At 53.7% G+C, this 20,013-nt stretch overlaps 3 protein-coding genes across 3 annotated transcripts; 2 read left to right on the top strand and 1 right to left on the bottom strand.

Moving 5' to 3' along the window:
- Positions 1–1,659: 1,659 nt before the first annotated feature.
- On the top strand, positions 1,660–9,157 carry LRRC43 (leucine rich repeat containing 43). The gene is made up of 12 exons (XM_075769627.1): positions 1,660–1,765; positions 1,842–2,117; positions 2,382–2,492; positions 2,631–2,770; positions 3,376–3,614; positions 4,366–4,548; positions 4,939–5,058; positions 5,161–5,300; positions 5,461–5,550; positions 5,837–6,043; positions 6,671–6,755; positions 8,953–9,157. The coding sequence occupies exons 1-12, from the start codon at positions 1,670–1,672 to the stop codon at positions 9,111–9,113; spliced, it is 1,848 nt and encodes a 615-aa protein (XP_075625742.1). The 5' UTR covers positions 1,660–1,669; the 3' UTR covers positions 9,114–9,157.
- Positions 9,158–10,266: 1,109 nt separating this feature from the next.
- On the top strand, positions 10,267–12,244 carry B3GNT4 (UDP-GlcNAc:betaGal beta-1,3-N-acetylglucosaminyltransferase 4). Its single transcript, XM_010306358.2, has one exon. The coding sequence runs from the start codon at positions 10,671–10,673 to the stop codon at positions 11,787–11,789; it is 1,119 nt and encodes a 372-aa protein (XP_010304660.1). The 5' UTR covers positions 10,267–10,670; the 3' UTR covers positions 11,790–12,244.
- Positions 12,245–15,294: 3,050 nt separating this feature from the next.
- DIABLO (diablo IAP-binding mitochondrial protein) lies at positions 15,295–19,594 on the bottom strand. The gene is made up of 6 exons (XM_075769495.1): positions 19,528–19,594; positions 18,494–18,614; positions 18,016–18,147; positions 17,187–17,297; positions 16,939–17,035; positions 15,295–15,959 (listed from the first exon to the last, which is right to left on the bottom strand). The coding sequence occupies exons 1-6, from the start codon at positions 19,572–19,574 to the stop codon at positions 15,745–15,747; spliced, it is 723 nt and encodes a 240-aa protein (XP_075625610.1). The 5' UTR covers positions 19,575–19,594; the 3' UTR covers positions 15,295–15,744.
- Positions 19,595–20,013: the final 419 nt, after the last annotated feature.

Raw genomic sequence — 20,013 nt, 5'->3', positions numbered from 1 at the left:
CTGGTCTCTGGGCTGAACTGGGCTGGAAATGGGAGCGGACATTTCCCCTGTACCACGTTGCGCTCAGGTCCCGCCGACCTGTAACTTCAAGCCTCAGTCGTTTGCTTGGAGCCACGACGACGGAGATTCACAACCTGGACGCGGTTCTGCCACGTGCTGCGAGGGAGCCCCGGGCAGCCAAGCGGAGGGATGCGGCCGTCCCACAGGGACGCATTTCTTCTTGCACGACCCCTGTTCCCAGGTGCTCAGTAATGCAGAGAAAGAGAATGAGTTCTGATGGCCCACGCCGTAAGGCAGCAGAGAGTACAGCAGGGTGCTGGAAAAGAACCAGAATCAGACAGTTCTGGCAGACACTTTTTTAATTTGAGATTTTTATATTGTTTGGGGGTAAAATGGAGAGATAGGGATGTTTCTTTGTGCAGGGTGTTCTTTAGGAACGTCCCTACAGAGGCGATGGCGGGTACAGGTGGCTCCTCTCGGGCAGACGGGGGATGTCAATGGGTTGCTTGGTGGAAGCACCAAAAGAGCAGAGCGGTGCAGCTGGTCGGTGCCCCACAGCGTGTTGCAAGCTGTGTGCAAGGTGCGTGAGCTTGCACGTACAAAAGGGCGTTGGGCACCGCCAGTCCCCTTCCAGCTGCCCCTGCCGGGGAGGACAGACAAGGAATCGCAGCTGGTCTTCCTCCGGGAGCAGGGAACATCTTTTTTGTGCAGCACCGCCAGCAGTGGGGCCCAGTTATTTGTAATGGTGAGAGAAATAAGAGAGACAGCACTGGTAGTGCTTTTTCAAAAATTTTTAGATTTGACTTCATTTTCTACCGAGCTGAGGATAGCAGTTTGCTGGCTTATTCCACTCTGCCTCTCGGCATGTGCATGCTCTGCACATCTTTTCCTATCTGTACGCAGCTGAGAGAAACTGCTGAGCTGATAAGGGAAGAGATTGGCATCAGTCCTGTAAAACCCAATCTGAGTGGAAGTTCAGCTTTCCACCACGTAACCACCAGATGCCGCAGAGCATCTGCGATTCATTCGGTGAAGTTTTGCTGACACAGGCTGCTCTGTACGCTCCCTGAAATGGAATTTGTAGCCATTGCTTCAACACCTAGTGCTGGAAAAAGTAAATAAACCTCAGAGCGCAGATACCTGAACCTGTCCCGAGGCAGAGCTGTGACTTTTGTTCCTGGGGCTCATCTACTTTTTCCAAGTGTAGGAGCCGGTATTTTTAGCTTTTTTTTTTTTTTTTTTTCCGATGGCCTTGCACTGCTGTGGCGACGGTGCCCTCCAAGCGAGTGATCAGCAGCACTTTTACAGCTAACTGAGAACCTGACTGCTTCCTCCCCGAAACTTAAGTGACACTCAGGATGTAGATAAATGAAATGGCAAATGCCATGTCACAGGTCCTCGGTCAGGGGACGGGGCTGACACTGCACCCCGCAAACACTGCGCGAGGCCGCCCCCTCTTTCCGTGGTGGGTGGCAGCCCCCGGAGCCCAGGGTCAGATCTGGAAAACCCAGGGATTTATTCCCAGGCTGAGGAGCTCGGTGCTGTCCCAGGCTCGTTCTGCAGCCCCGACTGCGGCGCCTGGTCCCCAAGGCATCCGCGTCCCCGCCATCTCCTAGCGACAGGGACGCTTGCAACCCAGCCGGGGAACTCCCTGCCAGGCTGGAGCTGGATGGCAGGACCCGGCCGCTGCAGCATCTCGGCTGCTTTTCGGGAGCACCTGCGGCACCTGCGTCTGCAGGACTTCCCCTGCGGCCGTGGCAGCTGGGTAGGGGGCCGGGGGGGAGCACAGCCGTGGGGGGTCTGCAGGGCTGTCACCGCTTCTCCTCTTTCCCTCTCTGCAGAACGAGTCTCGCTTCGACGCGCGCACGAGCCCCCGCAGAGGCCGGCCGGGGCTGGGGGCAGCCCCAACTGGGCAGGAGGAAGCCATGCCACCGGGCGAGGAGAGCCCCGAGGCGCTGATGGAGCTGCTGAGCGACCGGCAGAGCCCCTGGGCGCTGCCACCAGACTGCAGCCCCCAGGACCAGCGCCTGCGGGAAATGGCCGTGCTGACGCCCGAGCTCGTCCGAGGCTCCAAAATCTTCCAGGTCTTCAGGTCCCTGCGGATCGTTGGCAAGGGAGTAAGTGCAGCTGCTGGAGCCCATAAAGCCACCCATCTCCTGGCCAGGAAACCACGTCTTCCTGCTGAGAGGGGAAACATCCTGGGAAAGGACACCTTCCCCATCCCAGGCTCTTCCCGGATGGCGCTATCGCAGCTGGGGTAGAGCTGCTGGGCCCCCCCCCGCAGCGTGTTGCACTAATCTGTGTTACACGTATGTCACGTGGATCAACACTACATGTCCACGTCACAAGGTGGTTCAGGGACACGTTGGCCAAACCCGCAGGTGGAGGAGGTCGACGAGGGTCTGTTGCAGTTACAGCAGCTGGAGGAGCTCATCCTCAGCGCCAACCAGATCAGCAGGATAACCTCGGCCAACCTGCCCCGGACGCTGAAGGTGAGCGAGCGGTGCTTTGCAATGGCAGGACGGGGAAGGAGGTCCCATCTGGGAACACAGCATGAGCCGAGCAGCTCGAGGGAGTGCCAGGAACGGCTCATTGCAGAAGGTGGTTGTTGTTCTCTCTGTCCTGGGCAGGTCCTGGAGCTCTGCTGCAACGCTGTGGCTGATCTGCAGGACCTGTGCGCTCAGCCTCCTCCGGAGCTGCAGCACTTGGGGCTGGGATACAACAGGCTGCGCGGCCCTTCGCAGGACAAGTACCTCACTGCGGACTTCTGGTAATGCTGCAGGCTGAACGTGGACTCCTGACAGGGAGGTGGGTGGATGTAAACAGATGTCCTCAAACCATCAAAGTGGCCTGTGTTAAGAAATTACAGCCCTTCAGCGGAGTGGTTTCTTTGGTCTGTGTCCTACGCCCACGCGGAGCACTCTCTGTTCGCTGACTTCTGTCTCAGAAGGTGTCTTGGTCTGTGGCCAAGGTGTGGAACAGGGAGATCACCTGGGGAACTGCCTTGACACCCTGCCCACCGCGGTTCCCGTGTCCCTGGGCAGCTTCCTTCTTCCATGCCCTTCCCAAAGCCCCTGCTGGGACTCTGCCCTGGGAAGGATCTAAAGCTTAGGTGGCATCACCAACTGATGCAGTGGGGTGGTTAATGGTTGCTAAAGGAAGATGGGTTTGAGTTGTGGGACAGACTGGCAATGGACCATATGGCTCAGGAATTTGGAATTGGCCTCTTGAGATTGGACCATTGGAGTCCCCAGTTTGACCCAGTTTGTGCTGAGGAAACACAATTTTTGTTTCTTTTTTTTTGACCCAGGGCAGTCGCTCTCTTCTCAGATGGATGCTGTCTGCCTAATCTTCTTCTCTGGCTTCTCTCCTTAGGCCAAATCTTGTCTCCCTTGACCTGAGCTTTAACAACTTCACAGATCTGCTGGGGCTGGTCTCCCAGCTGTCCAGTCTGCAGAAGCTCCGCGTCCTGGTGCTCCAAGGGAACCCGCTGGCTCTCATTCCCACTTACAGAGGCTTCCTTGTGGACAGCTTGCCCAAGCTCTCCATCCTTGATGACGTCCACATAGGGCCTGATGAGAGGCACCAGTTCCACGGTTTGGCGAGACAGCCAGGTGAGCCTTCGTCTTTGAACCTCGTCACGATGACCCCGTGATTCGGGAGGCGGTTTCATCGTGGTTGAGCTAGGAGTCCTCAGGGCAAACTCTGGATCCGGCGTTGACTTTCTTCTTGCCCCTCCTCAAATAGAGATCTTTCTCTGTGCCTTTTTACCCCACCAGTACAAGCAGGGACAGGCAGAGGACCCTGCAGCAGCGTAATTACAATCAAGGTAATTTGTGCCTTAATCAAGTCCAAAGACCAGAGGAACAACCTAATCCTAGCGCTGCCTTGCTCTCGTGGCCTGCCCCCATCTTTGCTTTCTAGACACTGTCTGGTTTCTGATGGTGCGTTTCCCTCTCGGCCTGCTGAAGGAGGACCAGCTCCACCGGGGGAGATGCTCGGTGCGTGCCGCGCTGCCAGCACGAAGCGGTGCCACCTCTGCAGCGTGGCACATCCCCGAGAGGGACGAGGCAGGGGCCTGGGGACACCCTCTTGATGGCCCCTACTCAATGAGTTTGCGCGCTGGATGTGCTCTTTGGAGTAGGAAATGTTAACCAGGGAGGCAAAGCAAGCGAACCAGGAGATGTTTGCGTGGCTTTGGGGTGACCCCATGTGGCAGTGACTTGTCACAGCGTTAGCACAGGGTGGCAGGGAGAGATACCAGGTGGTGGGACACAGCGTCCTGGAGGCCTCCACTTGCTCTGTACCTTCCTCGCTCTGGAACGGGCACGCTGCAGCTTCACAGCGAGATTGTCTTCCTTTTAGAGCTGATCAGGAGTGAAGCACGAGTGGTCGTGAGCATTGGGGAAATCCAGGGAGTCCCTGATCCCAGCGTTCGTCAGCAGCTGGAGGTTGGCTCCAAGGCTCCGGTGATCACCTACAGCTACTGTGTGATGTACGAGTTTGCAGAGGGCGAGGAGATCGAGGACGATAGCAGCACTGAGGTTTGTGCTTAACCGAGCCCCTGAAAGCAACAGGCAGAGGCAGATCACAGCAAAGGGGACTTCACCTCCAGGCTGTGGAGTGAGACTGTTCGTGATGGACCTGGTGTGGGCAGCAGCAGTACTGGGGACAGAATTCACACGTGGCCACATCTGGCAGGGCAAGTCCCTGCTGCCCACGTTCCCTGTCCCTCCCAGGGAGCCCAGCGCTGCTCTGCGCCGTGGCAGTGCGCTTACAGCCCTGCTCCTGCGGCAAACCCCTTCCCTGGTGCTGGTGCCCCTTCTTCCAGTGACGGGGGTGGTTTGGGGAACGGGGTTTTGGAGGCAGCTCTGCCCCCTGGTCCTGCAAATACAACCAGACAGACCCTGCCAAGAGATCCCTCTCGGTTCCAGGCAGCAAAAATCCATCAGAGTCCCGTGGTGGCCACCCTGGATGTGGACAGCTCTGCTCTGGACACAGGAGAAATGAAGGGCCAGCAGGACCCTGCAGCCACCGAGGAGCCCAAGACCCACTCTGGTAATGAGGAATTACAAATGAATCGACATCGGTCATGTCCCAGGGGCTCTTCCTGTCCTCGGGAAGGAGAGGTCTGTCCTCAGAGCTTGTGTCCCTGCACAGCAAAGGTGGTTGTCACCCCTGGAAAGCCCTGGGCAGACACCATCGACTGCAGCTACAGGAAGGAGCACACAGCCAAGGACTTAGAGGGGCTGAAGTCCTACCTGGCGGCTGGAACGATCGTCTCGGTCGTGGAGGAGAAGGTGAGCGTGTGGCAGCGTGGGATGAAAGGGGAGGGAGCTGCTGGGAGGCCCAGCAGTGGTATTGTGTGCCCTCTGGGAGGCAGCCCGGGACGGCAGTGACCCCGGGCCAGGGTCCTCGGGTGTCCCAGCCCCTGTGGCACCAGCTCCTCTCTCGGGACAGGTGGTCTCGTGGCCTGTGGATGCTGAGCCAGAAGAAAATGCAGTCACGAATAGGAAGGCAGGACGGGGGCTGCAGAAGGACAATGCCAAGGTAGGGTGCTGGGAGAGAACGATGTTCAAACAACATCGGAGTTGCAAAAATAATGATGGGGAACAAGGGCCCTTCTCCTGGATCAGCTTGGTGTGTCAGAGGATCTCCCCTCCATCCCAGACCTCCGACCAAAGTTGCCCCTTGCCACGGGAGGAAGGCAGCAGCTGCTTGACACATCTTGGTCTGGACACAGTGGTGGGCAAGGGACTGGGATGGGGTGGCTTGCTGTCTGCTAAAGGGACCCCAATCCTCTGCTGAGGCTTGTCCCCACGCTGGTGCCCTGCAGGGTCCTATGCCCAGGGACAAGCAGAAAAAGAAGAAGGAGAAGGAGAAGCCATGTGAGCTCCGCAGCGACCCTCCCATTCGGAGGACCCTGGGCACCGGGAGGGTGACCCTGGAGGCCCTGCTGGCCACCGAGGACCTGGTGGCAACTGTGTGTGACTTTGGGATCCTGATCACTGAGCAGCCGCTGCAGCCACCAAGTCTGGAGAAGGTGATGACCGTGTCCCAGGGCAGGGCGGTGGGTGCTGCAGGCTGGGGTGCTGCATGTCCTGCCCCACAGCTGGCCCAGGCATCCCTCCCGTCCCTCCCAACCCTCCCAGCCCCCCCGTCCCTCCCGTCCCTCCCAACCCTCCCAGCCCCCCCGTCCGTCCCAGCCCTCCCGTCCCTCCCAACCCTCCCAGCCCTCCCAGCCCTCCCAGCCCTCCCACAGTTCTCCTCTCCATGAAATGGGGCCGAAATACTCCTGCCTAGGCACCAGCCATCACTGCGGGTGTTTTTATCTAATGTTGATATTAGCAATAAGTACCACTACTTTTAATGGGCATCGGAAAATAGATGAGTTTATTTTTCCATTTGAGAAGATGAAAGCAGCCACTTGTGTTTCCTCTGATGCTCTCTCTCTCTCAGCATGGCAACACGCACCAGCTGTACCGATACTTTCTATTTCCTGGATTCTGTTCTCCAAGCAGCCCCTCTGCTGTGTTCTTGCTTCCCCTCACCCCTTTCCTTTGCCTTTTAAATCCCGGTGACAGGACCCAGACGGCGACGGCTGTCACAGCACTGATCGCGGGCAGTGAATTTCAACGCAGCCTAACTATGGAAACAACTCTCTCCGCAGGACAGGAAAAAAGGCAAAGACAAGAGCAAAAAACCAAAAGCAGAGAGAGAAAGTCGAGCCAGATGGAAAACAAGGTCTACCGAAGGTGACAGAAACTGGAGCTGCTGGGCAGGGGGTGGCATGTGCGAGACAAATCATCGGTGGTGTCTGGCCAGGAGGCAGCCGCAGGTCCCTGCCACCCCGCCAGCTCTGCCAAGCGGGCGCTTACTCACATCCTGAGCTTCGGGCTGTGAATACATCCATTGACTGCGGGCGCTGTACGGTTAGACACGCGCCCAGACACCTTGTTCAATCGGTGTCTGAACGAGCACTGAGGGTGGGCTGTCCCGGGAGCGACACACGCCTACCGGCTCTGCGTGCCAGGGGAGAAGGGCAAAGCAGATTTTTGGGTGAGAGACGTGCTGCCCGCTGCGGCGGCTGCCAAATGTGGCTGGTGGCGTGGGGCGGTGCAGGCAGCTGCGGGGAGTGTTGTCTGAGATGCATAACAAGGTCCTCATCCATTTCCAGCTCGCATCTCAAAGCACTTTGCAGAGGGGATTATTGTTCTTTCTGGTTTGCAGATGAGATGTACAGAGAGCCCCAGGTGCCCCAGCCAGCCCATGGCGGGGCTGGGAACGGTCTCCAGTCTGCGGTCACCCATGAAGGGACCACCCCGACCCCTGATGGGTGTCCCCTGCCTCCCCAGGGCAGAGCTCACGCTCTGCTCAGCCAGCAGCATTGCTTAACCGCTGGAGACAAACCTCACCCTGCCTCTTGCAGGTTATTTTTCCAGCAATCTTGTTTTGACTACAAAAATTAACAGTGCCAGCACATTGGAGGGGTAGTGCCAAGAGCAGGAGTAAGTGGAGGAGAAAAGGGGTGGCAGGGCCATGCTGAAAAGCCACTTATGGGTCAAGGACAACATGGAGCTGGGGAGGCCTCCCCAGCAGCGCTGGGAGCTACCAAAGGAGCCTGTGTCCCCCCTCGGGCATCAGATTTAGTCGCTAATTTAAGAGTGCAATTAACCCCCTTCTCAAGAGCTCCAGGCTGCTTCTCCGTGCCCTGTCACCCACGGCGAGGTCCCCATCTCAGAGCCCTGCAGTCCTAGGCTGTGTCTGCACCTGAAAAGAAGAAAAACCTCCTTGAATTACTGGTCCCCACAAGAAGACGTGCATTTCCAATATATGCCCAGGCTGCTGCTGAAGCAGGGAGCTGCTGTCAAACAACTGAAGTTTAGCAGTGGTATTTTTTTCACTTCCTTTCCAGCCCAGCGCATGCAGGAGGTCTTCCCTTCAGCTTCAGTGAAAACAAACCCTTTCTGCAGGGGGCTGTGTGGCCGGAGATGGTGTTGGGTGCACAGAAAGCCACTGTTGATGCAGGAAACCCCGAGTTATTAGAGGCTTGTGCTTAATTTAGTCTCCCCTTGTGCCTGTGCAGATGGAGGCTGGCTGGCCACCTCCCCAGGCTGCTGCACCGCAAAGATGCCGAGTGCCTATTTCAAAGAGACGGTGCCTAAAAATCAGCTGCCCCCCCCCCCAGCTCGCTGTGCCCAGTGCCAGCAGTGTCTCATGGCCGTGCACGCTGCTGTGACTCATGACCCACAAGTACACCCCGATTGCAGCTGGGGTGGCAGACACGGCCGCGGGGAGCGGAAGGTGGGCTGCTCGAGCACCGCTGCACGCAGCGTTTGCAAGCCCTGGCTGCTCCGTGAGTCACCGAACGGCACCGCGGTCCTTCGGCACCTGGGTACCACGTACCACCCTGGAGCTGCAGCGGTGGCCGCGCTCCCAGGCACCGGGGGCGGCTCCCGAGGCCCTGCTCCGCTGCAGCCGTGCGTCCAGCGAGGCTGTGCGGGGACCGGCACTCTCACAGCCGGGAGCTGGGCCTGATTTGCATCCCTCAGTCGGCAAATGCACACAAATAATAAGTCCTCTCAGAGGAATTGGGATCCCTTCCAGACGGCTCAAAGAGGAAAGGCAGCAAGCTTTGTCTCGAGCAAACAATTTGCCCAGACTTTGAAGGATGTCTTCTGAAGTAGTCTCACGTAGGTCTCATTTTACCCCACACTTGATTTTCCAGGATTCCTGGAATGATTTATGTCTGCATCTTTCTTTTTTCCTAGGAATTATAGGGGAATTTAACAACAAAAAGTAAAATGGCACCCAGGTCGATTGTCTGCTTAAAGACGCTTTTTGGGCTTCTTACCTAAAGTCATATTCAAATAGATTTTCCCTCAAGGCACTGCTGCTTTTAGGGCGATTTACTCTGCAAAAAGACAGTGACAGATTTACTTCTTTCCACAGGAAAAAGAAAAAGCAAAGACTCTGCTGAACTGGAGGAGAGTCGAGGGCTCCAGCCGGTGCCGCTGACAGTTCAATTCCAGATGCAGCTTCTTCGGTGGCCCTCGGCACCTGGTACCCAGAGCCAGGAGAGCGTGGCCACGGCCGCGGGGAAGACTCAGTAACGTGTCTGTAGCAAAAGAGTGAGTGGGAAATAAAACCCACGGGGACGTGGATCCTGGTTTAGCTGAACCGCCAGAGCTGGGAGATGCCACGGGGCTCCTGGTTGGGGCTGCTGCTGAGCTTCTGCAGGCGCTGCGGCGTGCAGGGCCTGGTGCGCGTGGGGCAGGGTGGGATGTGCGGTGCGCAGGGTGCGGGGTGAGGTGTGCGGGGTGCGGTGTGGGGGTGAGGTGTGGGGGTGAGGTGTGTGGGGTGAGCTGTGGGGGTGAGGAGTGGGGGGTGAGGTGTGGGGGTGAGGTGTGGGGGTAAGGTGTGGGGGTGCGGTGTGGGGGTGAGGTGTGGGGGTGAGGTGTGGGGGTGCGGTGTGGGGGTGCGGTGTGGGGGTGAGGTGTGCGGGGTGAGCTGTGGGGGTGAGGTGTGGGGGTGAGGTGTGGGGGGTGCGGTGTGGGGGTGAGGTGTGGGGGTGAGGTGTGTGGGGGTGAGGTGTGGGGGTGCGGTGTGGGGGTGAGGTGTGGGGGTGAGGTGTGGGGGGTGCGGTGTAGGGGTGCGGTGTGGGGGTGAGGTGTGGGGGTGCGGTGTGGGGGTGAGGTGTGGGGGTGAGGTGTGCGGGGTGCGGTGTAGGGGTGCAGTGTGGGGGTGAGGTGTGGGGGTGCGGTGTGGGGGTGAGGTGTGCGGGGTGAGGTGTGGGGGTGAGGTGTGGGGGTGCGGTGTGGGGGGTGCGGTGTGGGGGTGAGGTGTGGGGGTGAGGTGTGTGGGGGTGAGGTGTGGGGGTGCGGTGTGGGGGTGAGGTGTGGGGGGTGCGGTGTGGGGGTGCGGTGTGGGGGTGAGGTGTGGGGGTGAGGTGTGGGGGTGAGGTGTGGGGGTGCGGTGCTCGCGTGCATGGGGCAGGGTTGGGTGTGCAACGTGCAGGGTGCAGCGCCCGGTGTGCGGTGCCTGGTGTGCAGCCCCGGGTGTGCGGTGCCCGGTGCCCGGTGCCCGGTGTGCGGTGCCCGATGTGCGGTGCCTGGTGTGCAGCCCCGGGTGCCCGGTGCCCGGTGCCAGCCCCACTCTCCGCTCCGGAGCGCCGGGGGCGGGGCCGGGGGCGGGGCCGGGGCCGGGCGGGGCTGCTCGGTCGGCGCGGGGCGGCGGCGGCGGCTCCCGGTGAGTGTCGGTGGCGGCTCTGCAGACCGGGGGGGTGGTGGTGGGGGTCGTCGCGTCGAGCCGTGGTGGTGGGCACCGTGAGAGCGCCGGGCTCCGAGCCCGGACTGTGCGCCCCGGGCCGGGCGGGCTCTTCCCCGGGTCGGGGCCGGTGCGGCTCCCCGCGGGTCCCGAGCCCTCCCGGGGGCGAGCGGCCGCCGCGCCCGGTACAGAGCTCCCGTCCTCGCCGGCAGCACCCGGTCGTGGTGGGACCCGAGAAAAACCGGCCGAAGGGAAACGCCGAGAGCCGTCCTGGGTCGTGCGCTCTGTCCCTGCGTGACTGCGGGCGTGGGAGTGCTGCGAGAGCGAGTGGAAAGTGTGGGCTGATATAAACGGCTTGTCTTCCTCTGACCGCGCAGGGCCGGGGCTCTGCACCGGGGGGTGCCATGTATCCCAGGATTAGGAATCTCGCACTTTACGCCTTTTCGATCATGCTGCTGGCGTGGGTTTTGTATCTGAGGAAAGAGGCAAAGTTGGCAGCGTCAGCAGCAGACCAGAAAGTGGATGTAGTGAATGACAGACCGAAATCTTTGGTTCTGGACGATGCTGAACTCAGCAAGTGTTTGCCAGACTTGACCTTTGCCAATTCTTCTCTCACCCTCCCGGAACTTCACCGCGTCTTCTTAACGTACAAGCACTGTCGGAACTTCTCGGTCCTGCTGAAGCCTTCCAGGTGTAGCAAAGAGACGTTCCTCTTGCTGGCGATCAAGTCTTCCCCCATCAACATAGACCAGCGGGTGGCAATCAGGAACACATGGGGGAAGGAGGTCTCCATCGGTGGCAAGCGCATCAGGCTAGTATTCCTTCTGGGGCGCTCGGAGGCCAAAATCCAGGTACAGCCTCTGCACCAGCTGCTGGCTTACGAGAGCCAGGAGTTTGATGACATCTTGCAGTGGGATTTCATTGACAACTTCTTCAACTTGACCCTCAAGGAGCTGCATTTCCTCCGCTGGTTCATGGAGGACTGCCTGCATGCCAGGTTTGTGCTGAAGGGTGATGATGATGTCTTTGTCAACACTGATAACGTTGTTGAGTTCCTCCAAGAACAGGACTCTGAACGGGTTCTCTTTGTTGGGGATGTGATTGCCAAAGCCCGGCCCATCAGGAACACCAAGGTCAAATACTTTATTCCAGAGTCCATGTACAGAGAGCCCTTCTATCCTCTTTATGCGGGTGGGGGGGGCTATGTGATGTCTAGAGAGACAGTGCGCCGCCTCCGGAGCACCGCAGAGGACATGGAGCTCTTCCCAATAGATGACGTCTTTGTGGGAATGTGTCTGGCAAAGATGGCAGTGACCCCAAAGAACCACGCTGGCTTTAAGACTTTTGGGATCCAGAGACCTTTCAATCGTTTTGATCCGTGCTTGTACAAAGAGCTGATGATTGTGCACAGACTAAACCCAACCGAGATGTGGATCATGTGGATGTTGGTAAAGGACAACAGCATCAGGTGTGCGATGTCAGCAACGCACAACTACAGATGGCATTGGAAAAGAAGCTACTGATAAGTACAGCGGGATTGTGACTGGTGACAGATACAGGGTACTTGAACTAAAAATCAGGTTGTGGTAGAAACATGTCCTCTACTAACAAACGGTACTTGAGCCATAGGGGTTTGTTTTGCAGCAAGTCTTTTTCTATCAGTGCAGTTGAATTGTCACGGGGTGGGGATGGGGCCGGGAGCTCAGTGAGACACAGCACGGGGAACTCGGCTTGGTTCCTCCCAGCCAGACTGGAGCCAGAGGAAGTCACAACTGCCCCGGGGCGTGAGTGAGGTGCCACTTGCTATGGAGGCTCCGCAGCACCAAGGCTGGTGGCTGACCGCCGGCCGAATTCAGTCTTGTGTAGGAAAGCTGATCATGACTAACGGGTGACAGAACTTGAAATTGAAAGGATGGAGGAAGGGGCAGTGTGCGCTGCTGGGTCCGCTGCAGTGCAACTCTGCTGTCCCAGGCCGACGGTCCCATGGGGACAGCAGGAGAAGGGGGGGGGGAAGCCTCAAAATTGTATTGCCTTAACACCGCACGATGATCTAAAGGACTGGGCTCTGACTCAAGCCCTTGGGATTTAACAGAAGTTTATTACATGTTTATTTGCACTGGAAGCTTTTGCACTAACACTTTCTGATTGGGTTTGAGAGGAGCAGTATGTCTTGAATAATCACGGTGGTAGTTAACAGTGGCTGTAGCTTTTCTTGTTGTGTGGGAGGTATTTGGATTATTTTTTTTAATTTTTTTTTTTTTTTTGCTGTTGGTGTTGCAATGTTGGGTATAAATAAAATACAGTTTTGAAAAGTGTTTTCACAGGAGTATTCTTGGGTCTCCTGAAAGCTAAGTGCACTAGAAGCCAGAGAAGGCTGAGATGTGGCATTGGGCATTTGCATTAAGGGGTCATTGACGTGACAGAGGATAAGGTTATGTGGCAATGGAAACCTGCCACTTCCTTTGCTGTGAGCCGCTGCCATTCTCTGCTCCTGTCCAGACAAGAGGAATTGATACAGAAGCCATTCATCTATGAGTGTGGTGGCATCACTAATTTGAGGAAAGATCAAATATGAAACTAAGATTTGGTGATGGTTTTATGAAGCTTAGCAGCTTCAGGGTGCCTTGCTGCTAGATGAGAAGCTGCTGTGCTGTGTGTGAGCAGCAAGCAGCCTGGAAGCTTTAGAAAAAGGTAGAGGGTAGAGAGGAAGTGTGTGGTTACAGAAATCAGAGTAATTTGTCTCGTGCTATTTTCATACTTGTCTAGTGCCAGCTGCCCAGCGTTCACCACCCACCAGACACGAGCTGGAGCTTTCAGAGGTGCCCAGGAAGTGCTTCCAGGGCGTTCTCGCTTGTCCTACAGACAGAAAGACTGAGGACATCCCAAGAGCAGCGGTGTGAGGAGCTCTCGGGGCAGGCTGGCTGCCCTGCCTTCCACTTCCAGTGTGGTGATGCAGTGCTGTAGGACCTCAGGCTGAGGGAGGGACCCTGACAGTACTGCTGGTCCTTGTTTGATCGTGTCCCTCGCTGCCTTGGCTTTCTAAAGCACCAGATCTAGCTTAGCCCTACGGCATGACCCGGGCTCTTCTGGCAGGAGTTGCCACTCTCATGCGAGCTGTCTCTATGCCAAATGCGAGTTAGGGGCTTGGAAAAAAAAAAAAAATTTTGCTCTTCCGAGGGGGTGAGCCTGTGTGTGTCCATCCTCAGCGTGGTGTTGTACAAGCTGCTGCTGCATCTTCTCACTGCAGGCCTAAAACGAATTAATTACCTGAATCAGCTGTACCTGAGAAATTGCCTACACGTAGTTTCAGATACGTTGTCTTTGTAAACAAGGCTGAGTATGAGCAGCAAAACCTCGTTTTCTCTGGGCACCGCTGCTTGTTCCAGGGCAGAGATTGGACAGAGCGGGTACCCTGGCACCCTGTGAACTGCTGTGGCAGCATTTTTGTGATCCACTAGATGATTCCAAATGCAAACTCAGTAACATAACGTAGAGCGTGATGTCATGTCTGTTGCGGGCTTAGGTGTAAGGGTTCACCCCCCATAGGCAACTCTCACTTCCTAACAAAGGTGTGGGACTCTTTTCCACCCCATTTTGGAGGTGATATGGCACCAGTCATGCTCCTTACTCCCGTTTTGACTTGACTGAACTGACTAGCTGGTTCCTGTCACAACTGAAAGTTGTGCTGAGTACAACCCATGTCTTAGGAAGTCAGAGCAGGGCACACAGCAAAACAAGAAGTGGGGCTGGGAGCGGGCTCTGGAAGGGGAAGAATGAGTTGCTTTGCAGACGCCCATAGCACTGCTCATCTGTCTTAAGCCATGCTAGCATCTGAGTAGAGCTATTGTGCCATCCTGGAAGGAACACAACGTGTACGTGCATTTAGGTCAGTGGTTTGACACAAGTTTTTGAACTGCAGCCTGTAACAAATTAGAGCAGCTGTGGTTAGAGGCTGACCTTAAGTTGCATTTGGCTCTTGAGGGTGTGGTTGTGCCACCGCTGCAAATAATCCTCCCACCATAGTGGGTTTTCTTCCTAATGCTCCAGCCCAAAGCTGTGTTTGGGACCTCCTGACTACACACAGCAGACACTGGCATCTTCCTGTGAGCTTGAATTCTAGACTCTGCCATCCCCCTTGGATACAGCTGCAACCAGTGAGGAGCAGGAGCAAGGAAAGGTAGTTTGTTAATTCCTTCACTATTTAATCTATAAATGTACAGTGCTGCACAGCTGAGATTGCATTTGTTCAAAAGGAGGCAAAGTGCAGGTAGACACGGGTAGAAAGGTTTATGCTACAGCTGAAAAAAATTCCTTGTCAAGCACAACTCAATTTACTAACAGCATCCTTGACACAGATGTAGTGCATCAGATGCTAATTTGTGGTGAAAAACCTATGATTAATGTGTGTTTTCTTACAAAACCTGATGAATGGGGATTAACTGACTCAAATCACCAGTGATAAAGTTCTAGCAGATGGCATTATACAAAGCAATCTCAGCTTGTTTACATTGTCTATACAGTTAATATTGCAAATTTCACATTAAGCTGTCAAGTTAGAAAATGAACAGTGAAAGACACCTGTGGTTTTGAAGCTTGCAGTGAAACATCAAACTTTCAAAAAGAGAGAATTAAGATTATTTCCCTGAAACTCGTGCTGGAAAGCATTTGGATATGTAAAACTCACTTTTGCTCCCTGCTTTGTGAAGAAGTACACAGCAGTTGCCACAACAATTTTGTTTATAACCACAGTATCTTGAAAACCAAATGTCCCTTGGCTTCCCGGAGAAGGCAGATGTATTACAAGCAGTGACTCTTGGGTGAAAGAGGTTGCTGTACCGAACTGCAGAACTTCATCAAGAAGAGCCTGGGTAATTCCATAGAAAGTTTTCAGCTCTACAGCAAAGGTTTCCCCTGCTTGTGATTAAGTGTAACTTGATGCAGCTGTCACTCAGCTCTATTAACAAACTTTTAAGTTCAAACAGAAAACAGTGTTTTATCTCTTATCCAAATGGGCACACTCGCAACAGGGTGCTTTTGCAGGGTTTAATAAAGGGATCTCTTAACAGACGTCATCTACTTCACAGGTTAAAAATGACTTTTAAATACACTTCTTTGGCTGATACATCGTTAGCCTCTAAATTAAGACAGCTCTCACAAACACATCAAACAAGCGGTAGGACCCTCCCAGCAGAGAGACAATTAACAACAAGCTATCCTTGATAGCAGTTTTCACATTTGCATAGTTAAAGATTTAAATAATTGAATCCATAAGTGTTACAAACACTTAAAGTTACAAACAAGATCAAGGCCTTTCAGATACTTGGAATTGACTTGATTTGTAGAGCGACCTTGTTTGGGGGAAAAAAATGGAATCATAGGCTTATTTCAGCAGTTTTCCACTATCCCACACTTAAAAGTTTGGGACTTTTCAATTTGCGATTGACTTTCACATATTCTACGGCGACACTTCAGTTGTTTTCAGTCCTCCCGAAGGTAAGGGTCCTCACCCGCCTCTGTATTTCCTAAAATACCCTGTGGCAATGAAGATTCCTCTCCTTGAGCTTTTATGAGCTCTTCTGTTTGAGCTTCAGCTAACTTGGTCTCTGCTTTCTGGGACAGCTGTCGCACTTCTTGCACCTGTGATTTCACTAGCTGAATGTGACTGCGGGCTGTCACTGAGGCTTGGTCTGCACCTGAAAAGTAATAATTTAAATATATCAGGTTAGAGGAGCGCTCGGCAAACCTTCAGTTAAGGAAGAGACTGTCTATAATTATCATCTGCTTTGCTAAGTGTTTCGATGGCTCTTGGGCTATAGTAATGCTAAATGCTTTTACTGTTCATTTACTTTAAATAACAATATGCCTACTATGAGATTTTATTTTGCCCTCTGGAATTTTTCCCACCCAAGTGGGTTACAGCCAGCATCTGATCTGAGCAATCAGCTTGTGGTAGTGGGCTTGAGAACTAAGCCCAGCTCAGCCATCGTGTGCCAGAAACTTTCAGTCCTTGTCCTGTCCTGGCACCTACCACCAGTGGGAATGTCTGTGGCACTGCTGAACTCAGAATCCCTTCTCCTCCCATATTCGTACAGATTCTGTGTCTTACGGAGTTAGTCCCTGTATATTGATTGCTTTCCTCCCCTTCTCCACTCCAGTAACTTTGCCAATTTACTGTAAGTCAGCCTACGACTCAATCTTAGAGCTATCAAGTCCCTAATTTTTTTGTCAAAGTGCATATCCAAGGAGAAAAGACTAAAATTAATATCTTTCCCGAGTGAAAGGCAAATATTCTCACTCCTTAATAAAAGTGAATCCAGCTAGAAAGTACCTGCTGGACCCCCTAGGTAGCCTTATTTCTGTGGCTCCCAGAACCGTGTTTGAACACTGCATTTAAAAATGACTAAACACTTCCCTCAAACATTTTTTTGGCCTGGTTGGTCTTGATCTAAACCATGTGTGAAATTTTCAGGCCTAGTTCTCAGAATGCTTCTACTAGACCTGTAGCCAATAAAAGAACATAAGTTCTCAGCATCTCTAAAAACCAGGCACTAGTTGTAAATTGGTATGTTAACTGAATATATGTTCTGTGTCTCTCTCATCTCCATTCTCATGCAATAAATACTGCCTAAATGCTGGGGGAAAGAAATTCTCAGTGTTTCTGCTCGTGCTTACCTGATTGATACGCAGCTTCTGCTGCCATCTCTGAAAGACGTAACGCTGTCATCCAGCTGGATTCCAGTCTTAGGTATTCCTGCTGTTTTGTTGTCATCTAGGAGTAAAACAAAGTATTACTTCACTAGATGTAACAGTGATTGCTCTTCCAAGCAGTGCCTTTGTGAAAAGGTGAGCAAGCGAGACGAGAACTCTCGAAAAAGAATTTTAAGAGGCAGGTTGCTGACTGAAGGGAGACAATCGCTTACATCAACTCTGGCTCCTATTACCACCTGCCAGACCGCATCCACCTCTTCCGAATTCATTTTCCCAAGAAGATTTGCATATTGCTTGTAGAGAGACGCCAGCGTATAAACTGCCTGCAAAGGAATCATTTCACGCAGTTATGTGACAATCTGTACATCTCTGATGTTGTCTCAGTGCTAACTGGTCTTAATTAGCAAAATTGCTGAATGGTTCCAAAGGTGCTTTGTTGTCAAGTTTGCTGCAATTTTGGAGGCAGTGATAGTGTTTACTGTCTGCCTACAGTAAGTAGTGCTGTTGATAGCATCTCTTTATATGCTTGACATATTAATAAGTAAACTGGAATGCAAATACTCTACTCAAATTGGCACTTATTTATAAAATTAAAACTGTATCTTGTGGTTTCAGACTTAAATATGGCTCATGCCATCCTTCTGATGAAACTCAAGTTCATGGCCTTAGAAATAGGCACAGAAGGTAAATAAAATACCTAAGAATGCAGGGTGGCGTATCCTACTTACTCAGTACACAAGTATCCAATAACTGTTACAAGTTTCTTTAGCCCAGTTTTGAGACATGGGGCTTAAGTTAAAGCTCAAAGCAACCGTCTAACAAAACTAAAAACAACTTCTGCGTTTGGTGTGGTAAAACAGTGAGCCCTACCTCACTGTTTCCTAGGGATCTGGTATCTTCAAACTTCCACCCGCCTTCTATTAAAATTTATTAAAAAATCAAAGTCCATTTCAAGTATGGTTTAACAGGTATAGTCAGTGCAAAGTAACTGAGCATTTCCAGTATTAACTTGCTAGCAAAGTGTGTAATCTCTCAGTTTACCTTTGTATACTCTGTCAATGCTTCAATCAATGCGTATGTCGTTTGAGAGAGGAGTGTAGAAGTACTGTCTGTTACCAGGGAAACTGCCCTTTTAATCAAGGCGTCATTACTAAGAGAAACTGAGTTCTGTTTCTGAAAGACAAGAAATTTGCATGATCTTTACACTGACTCTATGTATGTTACCAGTAACAAATAACGGTAAGGAAAAGCACCACTGTTTATTACAAGGTTGGACAGCCTAATTCTCACTGCTGGTTTGCCTTTGTAAAACAGGGCAACTGTTTTTGCAAGGGGTTATTGAAGGTAGACGTCTTTCTCATTTCTCTCCCTTAACAACTACATGGCTTAACCCCCCAAGAAGGAAAACAATTCTGAGGGCGAGTACTAGCTTGTAAAATGCTAAGCGAGTGTTTTTGAATATTAAACTGTTTCTAACGAGCGGGTGCTGTACGTATCTCACTCCTGATTGATACATTACCTCCACGACGGGGACTGCGCACAAGGCCACTCCCAGCCCCACTCCCGCCATCTGGTGCCATCGTCCGCTCACGCCCGAGAGGCAACGTCTCCTAATATTGGCCAGAACAGGGAAGCTTTGTCTGGAAATGCATGAAACAAAGTTAAGCGCAAGAAATAACCGGTATATAGTGGGAAATGCGTATCAAAGAGGAAAATAACACCTAGAAGCTGTTCTAGGTGACCTGGTCTCTACCAAGCTTCTGTAATGCAACTGCATAATAGTGAATGAGTATGTTTGTTTTAAATTGTTGTATTACTTAATTGTAAGTGCAAGAAAAGAAGACAAGCACAGTAACTAGGGCATTATTAATCCTTTGAGAGAGGAAATGTATTGTATCTGGTACCAACACATTGTTAATACTCAAAAAAAAAAAAAAAATTAAGAAGCATGCTTAAAAGTGGTATATGGTACATGCAGGTGAGGAATACAACTGGTAATTGTTCATTGCTATCCGGTGACACTTCAGGCCTCCTGTAGTCAGCTTTATTTACATCCAGTGTTGTGTGTCTGTGGGGTTGGGGCCTATCACTGAAATACTTGAGCAGTAAAACAGAAGCACTCAGCTACGAGAATCTTCTCTTGTATACATAAATTTTCTAAAAATAACTGGTCAGTTTTCCTTCTTTTATGCGGCATACTCTAAAGCTACAGACCACCAGTGGCTAGCGCTGTACGGGTACCGCAGCTCCTACTGCTTGTGCCACGCCAGCTGTGCTGTGGCACCTGGAGACAGATGAGGTGCGTTATGGCCATTTTTGTGGCACAGGCCACCACTCCAGCCGCAGCTGGCGTTATTATCTGGGGCAAACGAAGCGGGTACGGCGGTCAGCGGCAGGGAACCGACCCGGGAGGCTGACTTCAGCCCAGTAAACCGCCGCCTAGGCGTTACCGCGGTCGGGCGCGGCTCCACTCAAACGCTCCTGGGCCCCCGCCCCGCTGCGTCGCGTCGCGCCGCCCCCCCGGGACCTGGAGCGGCGGGGCCGCCGCGGTACCTGAGGAGAGAGCGGCAACCCCAGAGCCACCCGATCCCCGCCGCCATCTTCAACTGGGCGGTACGCAGGAAGTGACGTTGGCGCGTCCCGGCGAGGGGGGCGGTACCGAGAGGGCGGTGCCGGTTTCCCGGCGCGGCGCATGCGCAGAGGGCAGGCACGTGGGGCGGGCGGCGGGCCGCGCGCGTGGCCGTTGCTTGAAGGCGGGAGAGGCGCGCGCGGTGCTGTGAGGGCGGCCGGGGCCTGAGGCGGCGGGAGGGCGGCTGTCCCCTCCGCCAGCGGGCTGAGCGGCTCCCGCCGCCCCCGGGCCGCCCCAGCGGCTGCCCTGCCCTGCGGATAAACGGCACTTGCCTCGGGACGTGCCATCGCGGGCTTTTAAAGGGGAAAGGGTGTTGGGAGTTCTCGGCTCAGGCCATGCTTGGCCAGTTCCTCTGCGTTACTCTGCTCAGAGGCACCTGCAGGCCAGCCGGGCTCAGCAGAGACCAGCCC

The sequence above is a fragment of the Balearica regulorum genome, chromosome 17 (genome assembly GCF_011004875.1).
Source record: "Balearica regulorum gibbericeps isolate bBalReg1 chromosome 17, bBalReg1.pri, whole genome shotgun sequence".
NCBI classification, from domain to species: Eukaryota; Metazoa; Chordata; class Aves; order Gruiformes; family Gruidae; genus Balearica; species Balearica regulorum.
Note: the sequence above shows the minus strand (reverse complement) of the source record. Positions and strands in the feature narration are given on the sequence as shown.

Excerpts from the sequence above, each read along its gene's own strand:
- LRRC43 (XM_075769627.1), top strand. The coding sequence starts at position 1,670 with ATGGCAGGACCCGGCCGCTGCAGCATCTCGGCTGCTTTTCGGGAGCAC. Across the intron at positions 1,766-1,841 it reads CCTGCGGCCGTGGCAGCTGG|AACGAGTCTCGCTTCGACGC; the intron begins GTAGGGGGCCGG and ends CCCTCTCTGCAG. Across the intron at positions 5,059-5,160 it reads GGAGCCCAAGACCCACTCTG|CAAAGGTGGTTGTCACCCCT; the intron begins GTAATGAGGAAT and ends GTCCCTGCACAG.
- B3GNT4 (XM_010306358.2), top strand. The coding sequence starts at position 10,671 with ATGTATCCCAGGATTAGGAATCTCGCACTTTACGCCTTTTCGATCATG.
- DIABLO (XM_075769495.1), bottom strand. The coding sequence starts at position 19,574 with ATGGCGGCGGGGATCGGGTGGCTCTGGGGTTGCCGCTCTCTCCTCAG. Across the intron at positions 17,298-18,015 it reads CATTGACAGAGTATACAAAG|GCAGTTTATACGCTGGCGTC; the intron begins GTAAACTGAGAG and ends ATTCCTTTGCAG. Across the intron at positions 17,036-17,186 it reads TAATAGGAGCCAGAGTTGAT|ATGACAACAAAACAGCAGGA; the intron begins GTAAGCGATTGT and ends TTTTACTCCTAG.